The 17,044-nt window shown below is 49.1% G+C and overlaps 1 protein-coding gene across 2 annotated transcripts in view; it reads right to left on the minus strand.

The window, feature by feature from the left end:
• Positions 1-501: 501 nt before the first annotated feature.
• SLC35F3 (solute carrier family 35 member F3) overlaps positions 502-17,044 on the minus strand; it is a 167,999-nt gene continuing 151,456 nt past the window's right edge. For both annotated transcript variants that reach the window (XM_048298270.1, XM_048298271.1), the window contains 5 exons: positions 13,336-13,555; positions 7,404-7,529; positions 4,856-5,048; positions 3,211-3,300; positions 502-2,171 (listed from right to left, as the gene is read on the minus strand). In XM_048298270.1, coding sequence (XP_048154227.1) covers positions 1,927-2,171; positions 3,211-3,300; positions 4,856-5,048; positions 7,404-7,529; positions 13,336-13,555 — 874 coding nt within the window. In that variant the 3' untranslated portion in view covers positions 502-1,926. The remainder of the gene's footprint in view (positions 2,172-3,210; positions 3,301-4,855; positions 5,049-7,403; positions 7,530-13,335; positions 13,556-17,044) is intronic.

Raw genomic sequence — 17,044 nt, forward strand, 5'->3', positions numbered from 1 at the left:
TGTGCTCCTGTCTTGTGCCTTTACCCTCCTCTGCTCTCCAAAGAAATAGATTTAAAAATTCAGGTGTGTAATCTCTGTTAGCAAGTCTTTAGTGTGTGGTCATCAAGCAATATGGTGGGGACAAACATACAGCCAGGACTAGGGCCTGATTATTAATGTACAAATTCATGTCCCACATGCAGCCCCCAAATACCTGTTAGCATATGCATGTATGGCTGCTCACTGATGCATTCAAAGATCAATTTTTCCTTTGGTCTACTTCTGCTGGACGTTTGTTTCCTGACTGATGCCTAACAGCATCCCTCTAGATGGATTTGTCCAGGTAGCCTGGAGCAGGCTTTGCTGTCTTGGACAGACAGGCTAGCAGTGCATTGAGATGCAGCCTTGGCTGCTTTGATGATTGTGTCTCTCCCTTCTGATCACTTTGGCCAAATACTACCCACAGCAGAACTGCAATAAAGGTTCAGTCACGAGAAGGAAACGGATAGCACTGACCAAGGCTGAGTTTAAAATCTTTTATTATTTAGCTTTGCCAAACAGATAATGGAATCTGAAGTTGATTTGCTAAAATGTTTTGAAGTGGATGCCACCCCTGCCTGAGACAAAGAGGACCTCAGTGGCAGCAGGGACCTTAGGCTATGGCAGCAGTTCAAAAGAACACTTTTAATTTTGTATGCAACAATGTAAACTTCAAAAATAGTAAACTATAACCTTCCCCCCCCCCTTTTTACATAGCATGTGATCTATCACAGATAGAAATTTAATGGCGAACCAAAATCGCGTAAGTAAACATCCTGGTGCTTACAAGTTTCATAAAAAGTGTTACATTTGATGTAAATATGTTACATTTTTAACTCTTAACACTCACAATTATGGAGTAAAAGCAACTGGCGATTCACCCCCTTAGTCCATGCTCTCAGACTGTACATCAGCAACCACGCTCTTGCCAGCCCCTTTGATCATTTTCGGTCGGATTGTCCCACACATGACCAAGACTCCCCCTTCCTCACATTGGCATTAATCAAGCGCAGCTCCACACAGGGGTAAAACCTGTGAAGTGAGAAGAGAACCAGGTCTCCTGCGCTCGAACTTGCAGTCCCCTGGGCCCCATGTTCCCACAGAAGCCACAGAGTGTACAGGAGGCACGTCCTGATGTCGGTGGGAATTTGGGGTCCTTTGGGGCCACAAACCTGAGCCCTGCCTTTGCAAGTGCCTCACAGCAGGACCTGGTTCTGTGTGGATAAAGACAAGAGTTCTGTAGAAGGCACTGGATTTCTCTTGCATGATTCTCAGCGTGGACTACAGTCATATGCAGAATAAGGAGATTTGGGCTCTAGACTGCTTTCTCTCTAGTGCTTTAGTGCAAGCAGTTTTTTGCGCTTGAATTTTCCCTGTTTGCAGCGCAACATGCGCTCATCTACATAGAGTGATTTCTAAATCTTCCTTCCACTCTTCCCCCCATCTTCCCGTCCCCGAAAAGATTCCCTTTTTTTGCTCCTTGAAAACTTTCAAAGTACAGCTCTGGTCAAAAATAAACATGTGATGTAGCATAGCATTTGTTTCTTTTAAATCACAGTGTGCAATGCATCATTCAGTACCTAATGTTCAAAATATCTGCCCTGCTTTTCATGAAAGTCATTCTTTAAAATAACCTATGCAAATATATTTTGACTATATATTACATTCATTTAAAAAGAGAAGAGAGGTTCTTGGTTTGCAGTTTTTTTCAGTGTACTACTTAAGTGAAAGGTCAGATGTGAAAAAAGTACAAGCAAACTGGACATGCCAAGACGATGCTTTAGATGGTGATCATATCAAAACTGTACAGGTATGTACACCATGTTGGACAGGTGTGCTTCTTCCCAAGAAAAGACCTTTGCATCATCATATATAACGTTAACCACAAAGTTTTGGTAAAAAGAGCATTTAATGAGCAAAGGATGACATGGAAGGGCGAGTTCTCCGGCTTTTATTAGGCAGTCCTGAAGCAATGTCTCCATTCCCTTCGGGAATTTCTTCCTTCTTCCGGACTTTGAGACGTGTGAGGAGCTTTATTACCCAGACATCCCACTCCTCTGGCAAGAGCAACAGGAGAAAGCCCAGGCCAATAATGACGATGGCGATTACTCGGACACTGTTGAAGACAATTTCACTCGTGTAGTGATCAACAACTGTGTGGGACATTGAATGGGTGTTATTATATAGGAAAAGGCATTAGGACAGTATCCCCTTCCCTCCCCTCACCTCCCTAGCTCTGAGGGCTGGCTGTGGCAGGAGTACATGGCCATGGAGGCAGTGATGACAGGGGCACTATTTCCTGCTGGTTGACCACACAGCAGGGTATGCCCTGCCACCAATAGCACAGGAACTCCTGCTGAGGTCCTGGGACACAGAGAAAGGGGCATTTCTCTTCCCTGCACAGCAGTTCCTGATTGCAAATTTTTCTTGCTGCCCTGAGGAGTAAGAAACACTTCCTGGGCTGAGCTGTGTGCACACTCTGGGGGGATCACACCTTTTGGTAGCCAAATCTGCCAGAGCAGTGCCTGGCTCTGTGTGCACTTAGTCAGCATGAAGCTGGGAGCTGCCACCTGCACCGTGGCACCAGCTGAGCATGCTGGGTTTTAGGAGCTGCTTTAGATTGGGGTTGTGTCTGCACTCCCCTGCCCAGCCCTCTCAGACTCTGCAGTCTCTTGGCTTTCACTAAATTTCAGAAAACTGTCAGAGAAATGTACCAGGACATGCCCAAAACTGAATTGTCCAGTGCTCTTGATAAACACCTGCAATGTTATTTACCAAGGCAAGCAGAGTTACTAGTACATATCTGCTCTAAAATGTAAGCAATTTTATTTGTTTTAATTTAGTGTTAAGCCTGCCTTGAAAAAATCATTAAGAATTGATTTCTGCTTTATCCATGGGTTTTCATTCTAGCCCAGAGATGAATGTTTTCAAATCTACTTTGTTTTTCAGTATGCAGGCTTTTTCGGACAGTAATTAAAAACCCAATTCTAGGGATTATGAATATCCATGTAATATTACACGATACATATTTAACACATAAAGAATAAATTTTTAATCAGTGTCATCTCTGTAAGCCTTTGAGAGAAGATGCAAAACATGTTTAATAAATCTATTTTCTTTTACCCCTGCTGTGTATTTGAAAGGCCACAGATTTAATGTATTCATTAAGATGGAAAAGACAGAAAATCTTACCTGCATTCACTGGGACACTCAGTACAATTCCAAGAGAAATCAAGGTGGGGTAGGTAATAGCAATCCCAAAATTTAGTAGAATATTGAATGCTGATGAAGGAAAGAAAAATGTCTTTTAGTACAGTGAAATTAGGCAGAAGGAATGTCACTTGAAACACTTATGCTTTATTACTCTATTTGTTGTTCAAATAAAGGGTATGTCAGCTTCTGTTGATTTTCCTGAAGATACTAGAGGACAAAGATCTGTCTGCTGCATGTCCACCTGCCTGAGACATTGCTGTTTCTGGGGAACTCTCTATCCCTCTGGAGTCCAGTGGCAGGATCAGGGTGGGTTTTGCGTACAGCCAGTCTCTCAGTGTCATGTGCAGTAACTCCTATTCTTTATACCGATCCAGTGATTCACTTGGCCCTGCTGAAAGACTAAATACTCCTCATCTGGGAGATTTCAGCTGAACAGCAGCTTCTGTCTGGGTGCCTTTTTGTGGAAAAGCTGCCTCCAGTTGCAGGTGGAAGATGCTGTAAGTCGAACCCTCTTCCAGGCAGGAACTTGCTAAATATAATTTCATACAATGAAATTATAGTATCATTACTACAGAATGATTATAATATCACTCCATTGTAATACCATATGCTGTTTGTAGAGTGTTTCGTGACAAATTAATAATTGCTTTGGATCAAATTCACCCTTGTTTTAGGTGATTTAGTTTTAGCAGAGTCAAGAGAGCCTTTCCAATACTGAGCTTGTTGGGAGCTGGGGCTCCAACCACTAGTACCCATGTATTGCACACGCCAGTGATCACTTGCCCAGTTCTGCACCACTTCCTTACAGACACCTTCCACTGAGTCCACTGATAAGTAACCTGGAGGTACTTCTGGAGTCAGGCATTGTGACTGTTCAGTGTAAAAGGAGCTGGGACTAAAGACAGGGGTAGAGAAGAACTATTGCCAGTAGAAATTAATGTTTTAGGAGATGTGATTCCATCATCCAGTTTAGGGACCAACTGTGGCAGCAAGTCAACACATCTAGTTTAACACTGAACAACACCACATTTCTGGTAACCATTAACCTTTAAAACTTAGATTGGCATCCCTCCCCTGGGCTCCTTTGGTGGCACAGCAGTGGCAGCAGAAGAGAGGATTGCCACCTATCAAGATTTCCATCACTGTTCAACACTACATTTTCAAAAGTTTCCTCCTCTTTAGGAGTAGCAATTAGCTATTACTGCAGGCAGCAGAGGCATCAGAGTCTGACCTTGACTGGCTTGGCCTAACCTCCTCGCTGTGGGGATGCTGACGAACCCAAGATAATGCCCTCCTAGCAGGGCTGGTCTGTCACAGCCTGGGCAAGCATCTCCTGTCTCTGTGACACAGAGTTCACGAGTAGGAGTTAGGACAAGCTTTACAGTTTAGTCCCACAGCACCTTCTAAAGAGAGCCACAGTATTTTGGTGTGGTAATAACAGCAGAAGCAAGGTCTACATTGCCTCTAGGATTGGGCCCTCTCATAATATCTCAAGCTACTAATTAGTTTGAGAAGAAGGGAAAACAGCTACAGTATGAGAGAGGTTTGCAGCTTCCTCCAGTGGCCAGTTTCTGGCACCCTCCTCCACCCCGAGCAGTGTGAGAGCCCCCCCCCATCTACTCACTCAATAAAAGAATTGAAAATCCGCAGAGGTTCCCCCAAGGAATGATGTCAAAAGAGCTCCAGTACTCCACTTTGGTAAAATAAAGGATGACAGGAATACAGGTAACGAAGAGGACGTTGAAGACAGCTAACACAGACAGGAATAAGGCAGCTTCTCCAAATTTAGCACTGCCCAAAAGAAGTTTGAATAAAACCTAAAAGAGGAAAATACATGGGTTTAACTGTCTTGCACCACATCCCTGGAAGGCTGGTGTTTTGTTCTGGCACCTATGCAGTGATGCTTGCTGGACACTTGGGATGGCTGCTCATGAAACTGTGATAAGCAGCTTGTGTCGCCCAGCCTTCACCCTCCTGGCACCTCCTGGAGCACAGGCAGGGGCAGCTGCCAACTGAGTCCATGCAGAAAGGGGACTCAGCACATTTTTCTGTGCATGTCCTGAAAGGAAATGTCACTAACCCTAGCATAGACCCTTCAACCCTAGCTTAGACCCTTCAGTCTTTTTTCTGCACCTCCAGAAAACTTGGCATTAAGAAGACTGTGGAGCAGGGCAGCCGGGAGGAGACAAAGCAATGTGTTATCTCCCTGCATGAGACATCACTGGTCCAGGCCTTTGGCTGCCGCCTGAGCAGTGCTGTGGTGGTGGGCAAGCATAGGCCATGCTGGCTGGCTGTCCTTCCACCTTCTCCCTGGGAACTCATCTCCAGAAGGCAGACAGCAGAGCAGCAGCCCCACAGCCCAGAGCACGGATGCAGCCTGGTTAATGAGACTGCAGGGAGGGATTTAAAAGCTCTGGTTTGTTAGTGGGCGAAGGAAAAAAGACAGTAGAAATGAAGGATGTGAGTAGCCCATCTGTGGCTGGGGAGTGCCTGTGGACAGGTCTTGTATGGAGTCTGCATTGGCTTTTCACCACAGAGCTGCAGAGAGTCTGCTGGATACCATGGTCTGTGGGTACAGTTTTCCTCTGCTACTGGCTGCAAACCTGGACAGCCAATGGACTCTGACTTAGTGGTTCATGCTGCACTGGCAGCCCCTCTCACCAGTGTCAGTTCTCTCCTTTGCCTACACAGAGCAGGCAAGTCTGCAGGGCTGCCGTGCATGTAGGGCTCTGCCCACTCCTACCACCCCCCAGCCATCACTGGCCAGTGCAGCTGTGTTGCTGCTCTGCAATATGGAGCAAAATCTCCCAAAAGCCACTTACTCCTCATCTGTCACCTGAGGACAGCGTGTTGCCCCTGCCAGGGCCACCTCGACCTGTCCTCCTACCCCAGACACAGACAGCAGTGACTCTGCTGCACATGGTGAGATTTGTCTGCCTGCAGATCTGCCTGCCCCTTTGGCACACACAACTCATGGAAACTGAGCCAGACTGTGGAAAGCAAGAGCAGGGTGGCAGCAGCAGTGGCAGTGGCATGTGTTGCACAACAAGCTGCAGAGCTTCATCTGTCCTGACATGCAGAGCACACTGCACCCTGCTGGCACTGCCACCACCACCCTCCTGTGCACGGGCTCTGGTGGAGCAGCCCTGAGACTCCCATTCCCAGGAAGAGCAGCAGTGTCATGGGAAGGGGAACAGAACTACGCTCTAGCCTTTAATTTTCTCTGGTTTGGAGAGCCATGTCTCGAGGAATGAGCTGTATGAAACTTCATGACCTTCCTAAAGTAAGACATCATCTGATCTGAAAAAGTGAGCAGAAAGCATCGCAGCACTGTGCTGAGGGGCACAGGCAGATGCTTCTCAGTTTGGCAAGTTTCCCTGGACTGCTGGTGTTGGGGCTGCAGGGCTCTCCTGGCTAATTCCTGCTGGATGACTGGTACAGTGCAATTCATTAGACCAGATGGAGATGTCTACATCTCCTCCTAATCTACATGTCCGAGCCAGGGTGGGTGAACCACACCCTACAAATGGTTATTCCTCACTGTGGGCTCTGACTCTGAGTGCCATGAGCAGCACAGAGGCAAGTGCCCAGAAGTGTCTCAGTCTGAGTGAAATGGCTCTGCTCAGCAGAGAAGGCAGCATCTTACATGTAGTGCAACTCATCCAGCTTCTCAGGATGAGTACTTGGTTCGTAGGCATGTGCTTTGCATTTTAAGGATGCGATTGCTTCCATGATAAGCAATACTCTTAAGCTCAACACGGGCTATGTATGTTAGTGAAGGAGGACTGGCAAGGGGAGGTAACAAAGGGACTTAAAGAAGCTAAATCTCTGCAGGGTGCTTCCAGAATCAGTGATTAAATCCAGAATCTATGGAAAAGCAGCCTCATTTTTCATGAAGGTGGGACATCTGTAAATCCTCCCCCTGGTGGAGGAGTACTGGAGAAGACTATTCCAAGGAAATAGGAGTTTTTATCCTAAGTGAGAGCAGACACCAAAGCAAGTGAACACCTGAATGCACTGCTGCAGAGCCAGTGTGTTTATGGCAGAGCTCTCAAAGAAGGGCACATGGCACTGAACTGCACAGAAGTTTGCAAGTAAGACAGGAACAGCCAAAGTGAGTGACGAGGGGGACGAGGCATCTTTCTGTGGGGGGGAGAGCCAGGTGTGCTTACCTTGTAGAGAGCAGACATTGAGGCAGAGCCCACCACCAGGGCTATCCCAATAACAGAGTGGCTGTGAAACCCATCGGCGTACGTCATCATAACTATCCCTGCAATGGCAAATATAGCAGCCACGATCTGGTTGGAGACAAAGAAAGAAAGCAAGAAAGTGTTACTAGACAACCTCCACGATGGAGAAACAGGCAGGCAGATTTACATGTGAGCGCAGTACTTCTGCATCATCTGCTTATGTGGAAAATAGTAGCAAGCCCGGGCCAATACCCAGGGAGCAGATGCTGCCTGCCCTCGTGGTTTCCCTGGCTACAGGGAAGCTGCGGGCAGAGCTGCAAAGGAGTGGCTGTTTGGGCATGTGTGGCAAGCCAGACCGCAGGGCTCACTGCCTCCGACTGAGCTGAAGTGGGGATTTAATCTCTGTCACTGAGCCTCCCCATCAGTGGGTCCCTGCAGCCTGTGCGTGACAATAATACACAAGTAATAATTCCCTGGAGCTTGCAGAAAAGGCTTCGAGTCCTGTTGAAGTTTTGGAGGAAAAAGGTTATAGAAATAAACAGGGGAATAAAACTCATGCAACTACTTTCCAGTCTAGATGAATCATTGCAGAGAGTAGGAGGAATTTTTTTCAGCCAACTACGCACACCGCAATGCCTGAGGGGCGTCTCCCAAGCAGAGGGAGCTTTCACAAAGGCAGGGGACAGGCTGACCCTGATTTACCAGTCAGCAAGAAACCCCTGGCTTCTCTGGGATTGTCCTGTCAGATACCTTCAGCCTCTCAGGGTGTTAATTCTGGGGTGAATAGGGCTTTCTGTATGCTCATGCTTCCTGGCTCTGCAGGGATGTGAGGGAAGCCCTGCTTAGACCACATGCCTTGTGGCTGCACAGCTGTGGTGAGGCATCCAAGATGACTGGGATATTAGTTTATTTTGATCTACAGATGGGAAAGTGCCAGCCAACTGTCCCCCCTCCCAGGACCAGACTGGGGTTGTAAGCCACATCCACAGGCTGCAGCTGTCTACACATCCATGAGTCTCCTCTCATCTTTCCTGCTTCCCACCAGAGATACCAGGGCTGCAGTGAAGATGCAGGGGGAAAGTCTGTGTGCCAAGCTCTGTTGCTGCCTGATGAGCAAGATGTGGTGAGGTAGCCCCTTTAACAGCTGCAGGTCCCAACCCCAGCAGCACCAGCAGCCTTTTCCCTCGGTTGAGCTGGAGATGGTGCCAGGAGACACCTATAAACCAGACAATCATCTAGCAGATACTTCCCGCACACTGACATCAACACCTTCAATTTCCCCTAGCATAAAAATGGCCCATTTTTGCAAACAAAACCTTATCAATTTCTCCACAGGTGTTGCTGTACAATGGCGGGGTGGCATAAGGCAGAATGCTGATTTATGACCTGGTCAGGGTGGAGCCCAGCACATGGTGCAGAGGCTGGGTATACACGCTGCAGATTTGGAGAGGTTCAGATGCAGTGTCTTGGCTTGCAGCCCAGTTGGTATCTGGTCTCTCCACGTACAGCTGTGGGGCATCATTTCTAAAGTGAAGTTTTGTGGTGGTGTAACTGGGTCTTTTGGTCCAGGACAGGCTTCTTTATAAGTCAAGGAGAGAACCCTCCCTGCATGACTCTACAGCAGTGGGGGGCTGTTTCAGACAGGCAGTGCTGAAGGAGCTCAGCAGTTCTCTCACCAGTGTGTTGATGCTTGTCAGATAAAAATTCAGACACTCTGTGTGGCTTCAGAGGTGCAAGAAAAAAGGTCATTGAATGAGACTAGCATGAGGTAGGTGCAGAACAAGGAAAAAGAGATTTGCCTTCATCCAACACATAATTAAGTGAAGGAAAGCTTTGCTGTTGCACACTGTGGATGTGAAAAGTTTACAATGATAAACTCATGGAAGAAAAAAATTCCATTAATGACTTAGCTATAGAAACACTGCTTCCATCTCAGGAAGTCCTTGAGCCTCAAATTGTTGGAGGCTGGAAAGTCTCATGAGGAAATATCATTACCGGCTTTTCCTATTTAGACCGATTTCTCCAGGTGTCCACTATTGGCAGCTGCTGCAGGCAGGCTTCTGGGGCAGAGGCACCTTTGCTCTGACTAACTATGGCTCTTTGGAGAGCTGCAAGGTAGATGGCTCAGGGTTATCTGAAAGATGGCAACTCCTTCAACATCACCTGTGCTACAGATGAGTTGACAAAGAGTGGAAGATGCAGCATTTCCTGTAGCATCTGCTCCAGGTGTGGCTGTCCTCCTGTGAGCTGCATGGGGTTTGTCCAGCCTTCATGGGAGAGCTGAGGAGATCCACAACCACAAGCCAGGGCTGTGGCATCCAGCTGGCACCTCCAGGTGCATCGGCGAAGGAAGCCTGCCTCAACCCCCGCAGGCAGCTGTAACGCCTCTGCACTGGAAGCTCGGGGTGCATTCATGAACTGCAGAATGAAAAGTCTCCAGCTTTGCTTTTAACATCGGGAGCTGATCAGCTTCAGAGCACCTTGCAAGAGACTGTGGCTCTGCCTGGTTGGAAGGGAAGACTACAGTCTGACATTTGAGAGGATATTTATTTCCAAGTCCCACAGGCAGATGTGCTTTTCTATATGTTATGTACACAGGAGGCACTTGCAAGTGATGGCTCTTTTGGATCCCAAGCTGTTTTATTCACTGTAGCATGGAGGGAAACACCGAAGTCAAAGATCAAAGCAAATAAATGCAGTCTGTAAATAGTTCTGCTGGGACAGAGGTCCTTGTCTCTTCCATCAAGCATGTCACAAGTGTCAGATGAGTCTTGGCCTCACCTCGCAGTCTCCTGCTGACCTGCCAGGGGTGTTACACACACCTTCTGTGAAAGCCTTTCAGCCTGTCTATCAAGCATGTTGTTAGTGGTGGTGACAGACTGCTTGCACACCACAGAGCCCACAAATGTCACAGCACTGCAGGGTTTGCAGAGGCAGTGCTTCAGGCACTCACAGCTTCGTTATGTGTGTGTCTTCTCTGACGGCGCACAGCCCAGCCCAGCCCAGCGAAGGGCAAGGGGGAAGAGCTCAACTTCATTATGGGAGGTGAAGGCACTTAAAAGTACCTGAATGGCAAGGATGGGAACTTGCAGCTTGCCCTTACATTTAAATTCCAGCCAAATTGTGATTTACAGGATTATAGAGCTAATAGTTGCACTTCTGAAGGCCAAGGAGGATACTTGTACTTGCTTTAACTCCACTGAGTGGCTGCCTTTCTCACCTTGCCCCTGTCAGTGAGCATAAACAGGGACACCCAAATTTGCAGTCAGAGCTTTGCTGTGGCACTATCCATCCTGCTGCACTGGTTTGGGGATGGAGCAGGAGCGTGGGAAGGCACTCACTGTGGGGCAAGGCACTCTCCCCCTTGCAGCCTTGTCTGCCAAATACCCTCTCAAAGGGTGCTTCTAACAGGGTCAGCAGCTCTGGCACAGTGTGGCCCCGAGGGACCACGCACTTTGGGGCCGGGCTGTATGGTGGCTGCAGCCCCTGGGTCACTCGCAGCGAGGCCCTAGCAGCTGTCCTTCCTCCTGGTTGCCAGTCTCAGGAAGAAGGCAGTGTGCTGGGGTCATCCTGAGGCTATCCCCCAGCAGTGACACTCTTGCTGCCAGTTGCTTTTCACATGGGCTGTACAGAAAAGAGAGAAAAGAGGGAAGAAAATAATTGTCTCCAAAGACTCCATGCTATGTCCCTCTGCAGACAGGAGTGCCCCAGCACTCCCACTGTGTCACACAAAGCTGGGCAGTAGAACTGCTGTGCTGCCATGTGCCCTTCCAATCCCTAAGCACAAGTGCCTCCTCACTCCCGTATTGCCACATGTCAGGATGCCACAACTGCTTAAGAGTGAATAGCCCAGTCTGTCTGCAAACCCCTTCTCCCTGTACCCAGGTCCCTTGCTGGCCTGTCACCTGGGAAGGAGACAGCTGTGTTCCTTCCTGGGTTCAGGAGATAGCTTGTTCCTTCTCAGGAAGACCCCCCCATACACAACCTCACCAATGCCAGGTGCCACAGTGAGGGGCTGGAACACATGGCAGGAGCATCACACAGCCACCACTGCCCTCGTCCCTGTTCCGCTTCTCTGCTTCATTGCTGCTTTCCCAAAGCAGTGCTGATAGGAAACAAAAGACAGCTGGACATGGCCGGGACCACCACTTGGGTCTGCTTCTCTGCTCCTTCCACTCTTTCTGCCCCTCTGAAAAGGAAGGCACCCAGAACAGGATTCATCCCCCAGTGCATGTCCCCTGCCATGGCACAAGACAACCTTCCCAAGAAGCTGCTAGAAAGTCCCTGAGAGTCCTGGCTCTTCCATCATGGCCATGCACTCCGGAGAGCCCAAGAAGCACCTCTGCTCCAACATGTACATGCCCATGTAGGTATCCCTACACACACAGGTTGGCTTCTTTCCCTCCACACCACAGCCATGTCCCACGGTGACAGATGGCCCATTCAGACTGAGGAGCAAGCTGCAGGTGCAGACCACAGTGGTCACCCCTCCACACAACATCTCTCCTGATGTCCCACCAGTGCTACAGCTGACAGAGCCACAAGAGACGTGAAGACACAAAAATACCTTTTTTTATTTTCATTTATCAAAATGGCCAGCACGTCCAGCTTTGATAACAATGAGACTTCTTTACCTTCAGGATCATTTCAGGATACCCTTGCTTCTGCACTCAAAAATCACAGTTAATTTGTTTTCAGGGTAAGGCTACTTGGGCAGAGGGGTGGGCAGACACCAGCTGGCCATGCCGAGCTTTTGGCAGGTACATTTTGCAACCATCCCCTGAGCAGCCTCTTGGCTGCCACCACTGAAAGGCTGGCCAAGCTCTCCTGCCAGAGAGGAATACTTCCTGAAAAGTTAACTCTCAGCTGCTCCATACAGCAACCTCTTCTTAGCACTACCAGCATGGGTGGGTGAGCAGGGAGCTCTTCAAGCAGTGAACAGGAGATGGGAATAATTGCAGTTATTGCCGTTGATCTTGATTATTAATTACTATTAATTGGTGCAGCAAGGCAGGAGGGACCCACCTTTTCCCTGCAGTTGCTCCTGGCCCTGGCAGGAGCTCCTTGGCCCCAGGGTGGTGGGTTACCCACCCACCCACTCTGCTGCCAAAGGACACGATGATGTGCTGAGGGCTGCTGGAATGGCAGCAGGGTCAGCAGGGAGCTGAGGGCTTTTCTGATAAACCCTCTGCACGTGGCTCTGTTGCTGCTGCTGCAGAGGCATTTGCGTGGGGTGCAGAACTAAAGGTGTAAGCAAACATTTGGGGTGCCACCAGGAGAGCAGCCCACAGCTGCTGGCCAGATGCAAGTCCCTGTGGACACCGATCCTCCCTCAGTGACACATGCAGACACACGTTTCGGCCACAGGTGGGTGAGGGCAGCCCAGCTCTCCTCTCCTGTCCGCAGCTGCTGCTACCTGACATGGATGCAAAAGATAACTGTCCCACCCTGCAAGCCTGCTGTCACACATAGAAAGGTGTAAAGGGCCCTGTTAAATTCCCAGGCTGGGACCAGAAGGGCATTGTGTGTAGCCAGGGCTTGCAAGAATATGCAGTTAGAAACAACAAGGTCTGGTGGCAGCCTGGGAATAGTCACTTGGAAGGCATTGGCAAAGGCTCACACATCCACAGCAACACAGAGATAGCACATATCCTTTGTGACACACTCTGGAGCAAGTTACCTCTTTCCTGAAGCAATATGCACAAAGGCACTGGGCTGGGGGAGCCAGGGGCTCCAGGAGATCACAGGCACCTGGGAAGGCTGCAGGGAAGGATGCATCCCTGCTCTGCAAGGACTTCTGTGCCTGCTCAGCTGTCTGCATGGGTGCTGCTTGACTCAGCTGGCAGGAGGCAAGGGGTAAAGGAAAGACACAAGGGTGAGGGGGAAGAAGGGAGACAGATAAGGAGTCACTTACCCTCACTCCCATGAACCTGTCCCTCAGAACGATCCATGAAAGCAAGAACACAAAAGCTTTGTTGCAGCAGAACAACACGGAGACATCCGTAGTGTTTATTTTCTTTATTGCATGTAAGTAAAGGTAGTTTGTGAGTGTCCAAAGAACACCAAAGGGTGCTGCCTTGGTAAAAAACACCTTCAAAGTCAAGCCATTGTCTCCAAAAAATCGGCAGCACTCCCTAAAACAAGGAGAGAAAGGCAGTGTTATTACATAAGCCAGTCACAGTCTGCAGCAAATAGATGGCTTTTTTTGCTCCTCTTCTCTTCCTCTGGGGAAAGAGAGGCACACACCTTAAAGAGGAGAAAAAAATCCAAGTTTCAGCTTCTGCTGCAACAGCCAGCACCTGAACAGGGTACAAACAGGGAGGGGCTGCAAACATGGGAGAGAGAGGGCTGCAAAGAGCAAGGGGAGAGGTGACAACAGGAGGTGAAATCTCACTCTTTCCCCAGTCCTTTCACATCTTGAAGCAGTGTGGGGTCATCTTCCTCCCTTCACCCCTGTGGGCACCAGGATGCTGAGGGCCCAGGGTTGGCAGCAAAGCCCCTAGCTCCCTGCTCCTGCTGAAGCCATGGGAAGCTGGTGCCCATCCGATCTGCTATGTGGAGCTTGCAAGAAGCCTTGCAGGAGTCCGGTTTGGGGTTTTTCCACTCAAGGGGTGGGACCTGGCTCAAATCTCCAGCACCACCAGGGTAGGAGCAGGAGGGGGTGGCAGGCAGCTGCCTGCTCCCACTGGGGTGAGAACATGGCATGGTAGCACCAGGGGACACGCTGGATCAGCTGCAGCAGCAGTGGGGAGTCAGGAGCTCGTGTGTGCAATCCAGGCTGGGGATGCTGTGAATCCCTGAGCAGGAGGCAACCTGAGCAGGTTCAGCCTTGGCACAAAGAGCAGAAGCACCAGCAGTTTGTTTGTGTCCCGAATGTGGCAGTGGGCAACAGGACACAGGAGGTGATGAGGTGCAGCTTGGCCCTGCTGGCAGAGTTGGGATGGAGCTGCAGGGGTGGGGGGGGAGACCTGCCTACAGCGTGTTCCTGCCTGGCAGCAGAGCTGGGAGCTGCCGACTGCATGGAAATTCAGTAACACAAAGAAGGAATGAATCAGCCTGCGGGGCTGGGACTGTGGCCAGCAGCCTGCAAGGTGTGTGGGGGGCAGCCAGCACAGTGCCCTGGCAGGCACTGCCATTGCTTACTTTCAAACCTGGAAACTCCCCAGGGCCCTGAAGTACTTTATTGGGGTGTTTTGACAAAACCTGAGCAGAATTAAATTTCCCACTGACAATGATGGACAAATAGGTTTTCAGTGCTGTCATGAATTTCAAGCTGTTTGTTTCCTGAGACTGGGCATGTAAAGATCATTATTTGGACTCTGATGAAAGCATTGTTTTGATCCACTTTCCTAGAAGACAGGGCTGTACCAGATGAATACCCAAAAAAACCCGCATCCATTCTTTGAGGCTAATCAGATCTCCCCATCCACAAGTCTACATCAGCCCACAGCCCTTCTGCTGCAGCAGGTAGAAGACTGCAAGGTAGAGGAAACACATTTTTTGTGTTGATTGGGTTTTGTTGCCTGCCAGTCCCTTGTATCAAATCATAGCTATGCAGAACTTGCCCGTCTCTGGATGTGATGACCCTGTACTTTGGCTGCTGTACACGGACACTTTCATTTGAGCTGCTGGTTCTGCACTGTGTCACTCAATGTCCCTTGTCCTCTGCAAAATTGCCTCCTGGCAGCAGCCTATTCCCTGCCACACCTGTTAACTGCCTCTCCGTATCAGTAGAAGAGCTGCCCATCTACACCACAAACCCCAGCCCAACTTCTCACCTGCTGGAGCCGTGCTGGGCTGTTCAGGGATGCTCATGACCCTGACAGATGCTGCCTATGCTCAGCATGTGGCCTGGATCCATTCTTCCCTTCCACAAACACTATACCCACTTCAAGTCCGGCCTTCAGTCCTGCACAGCACTGACTGTACCAGCCACTTGCCACAGGCGACACCGGGAGTGCAAAAGGAAGCAGACACATTGCAAAAGCCAGTCCCAAACTTCATTAGAGGCTTAAACCTGCTTCCTAAGACACTGCGAGGGTTGACTGCCAGGGTGTCATAGGCAGCCAGCCTCATGCTCTGAAAACAAAATACACAGGCACAGTTTAAATTAAATGACGTGAAACAAGATTAGTATGAGAGGAACAGAAACACTGTACTCAAATGAAAGGACAAAAATGGAGTTTATGTTGGGATTCATCCTGGGGAAAACAAATTCCTCCTGCCAAGAATGTGCTCCCCACACACAGAATTAGCTATCACTATTTCATATACAATAGAAACATGTGCTTTTACTGTCTTGTGGGCCTGATTCTTGTTCAGTAAATACCACTGGATTCATATGATATCACAGCCCAGATCCCTGAAGCATCCACTGTAGTGCCATGACGCCCCAAAGGACAGCCTTGCCCTGACATGGATCATGACCCTGAGCTGCAGTGCCCACTTTGAGAGACTCCTCTCTCTGCCCTATACAACAAAGCTTCCTTTTAGCTGCTTTGGCTGGTTTCACCAAGCGTGAATTGCTTTTCGTAGGCTGGCTCCAGCTTTCAACGGAAACCTCCTTATGGCAGAGATTTCCTTACTCAGCCCAGTTGTAAGGAAGCTTCTCCCCGAGGACTCCTAGGGCTGTGGAGGGTGCTGCCAGCCATGCACCCACATCCACAGCAAGCCCTGTTGTTCCAAACAGGGGCACTCCTGCAGATGGGTTAGATGGCTGCCTTGGACTGGCGTCTTCAGTGAAGTACGAGGAGGAGCATCTGGGAGAGTGTGGCATAGTTTGTGCACCAGAATGGCTATGTGCCATACAATAAACCTCTCACAATTAATTGTCTCCCCAGGTTTGCTACTGCTTACTGGGAAAACTGACTTTTCCTTGGTGCCATAGCACAGCTTGTGAAGCCACACCAGGAAGCATTTGATGAAGAGAGTTGTCCGTGAGTAACAGTAGATAAATAGTTATGGGAAGTACGGCAGGACTTTGGTATAACCTACGCTGTAAGCTCAAAACAGTCAGGGATGACTCCAGAAAAAACAACCTTCAGCTTAAATATTTTGACAGAACATTTGAACACAGCTGTTCCTGCTGTCCACTAATTTCTGGGCCCAGCACAGACATGGGCACATCCCCTATGTTAACTCCCACACTGTGTTAAAAGAGAAATTTTCATCTAAGATTGACAAAACCTATTCCTGGTCACATTACCAGAAATCCTGTGCCTGCTGCTCTCATCTGCCTCCTCAACCTGAAAGCTGCTTTGGTGCTCTCTTGACAATACAGTTTTGCTTGCTGGGATCACCCTGCTTTGCCCACAGAATAGTGGGACTTTGGGTGTGGACAACAGCCAGAGAGCTTAGAGGAAAAAGTTGATACAAAGCTCAGGTGTACCCTGGCCCTGTGAATCCCCAGGTCATGCTGAGTATGGCCCCTCTTCGGCAGAGAAGCCGCCCTGAAGAGCCCTTCTGCTGAGATGATCTCCCCCTTAATCTCTGTAATCCTCTATGTGAGGAGTAAATTCCTACAAGTGCCAGGCTGTGTGCAGATAAGGTGGGAGCACACAGCAAGGAGCTGTGGCATTGTAGGGTGTAATGCTGTATTTTTGAGATAAATGATCTTCCTGCAT

The sequence above is a fragment of the Corvus hawaiiensis genome, chromosome 3, assembly GCF_020740725.1.
Source record: "Corvus hawaiiensis isolate bCorHaw1 chromosome 3, bCorHaw1.pri.cur, whole genome shotgun sequence".
Taxonomy (NCBI): domain Eukaryota; kingdom Metazoa; phylum Chordata; class Aves; order Passeriformes; family Corvidae; genus Corvus; species Corvus hawaiiensis.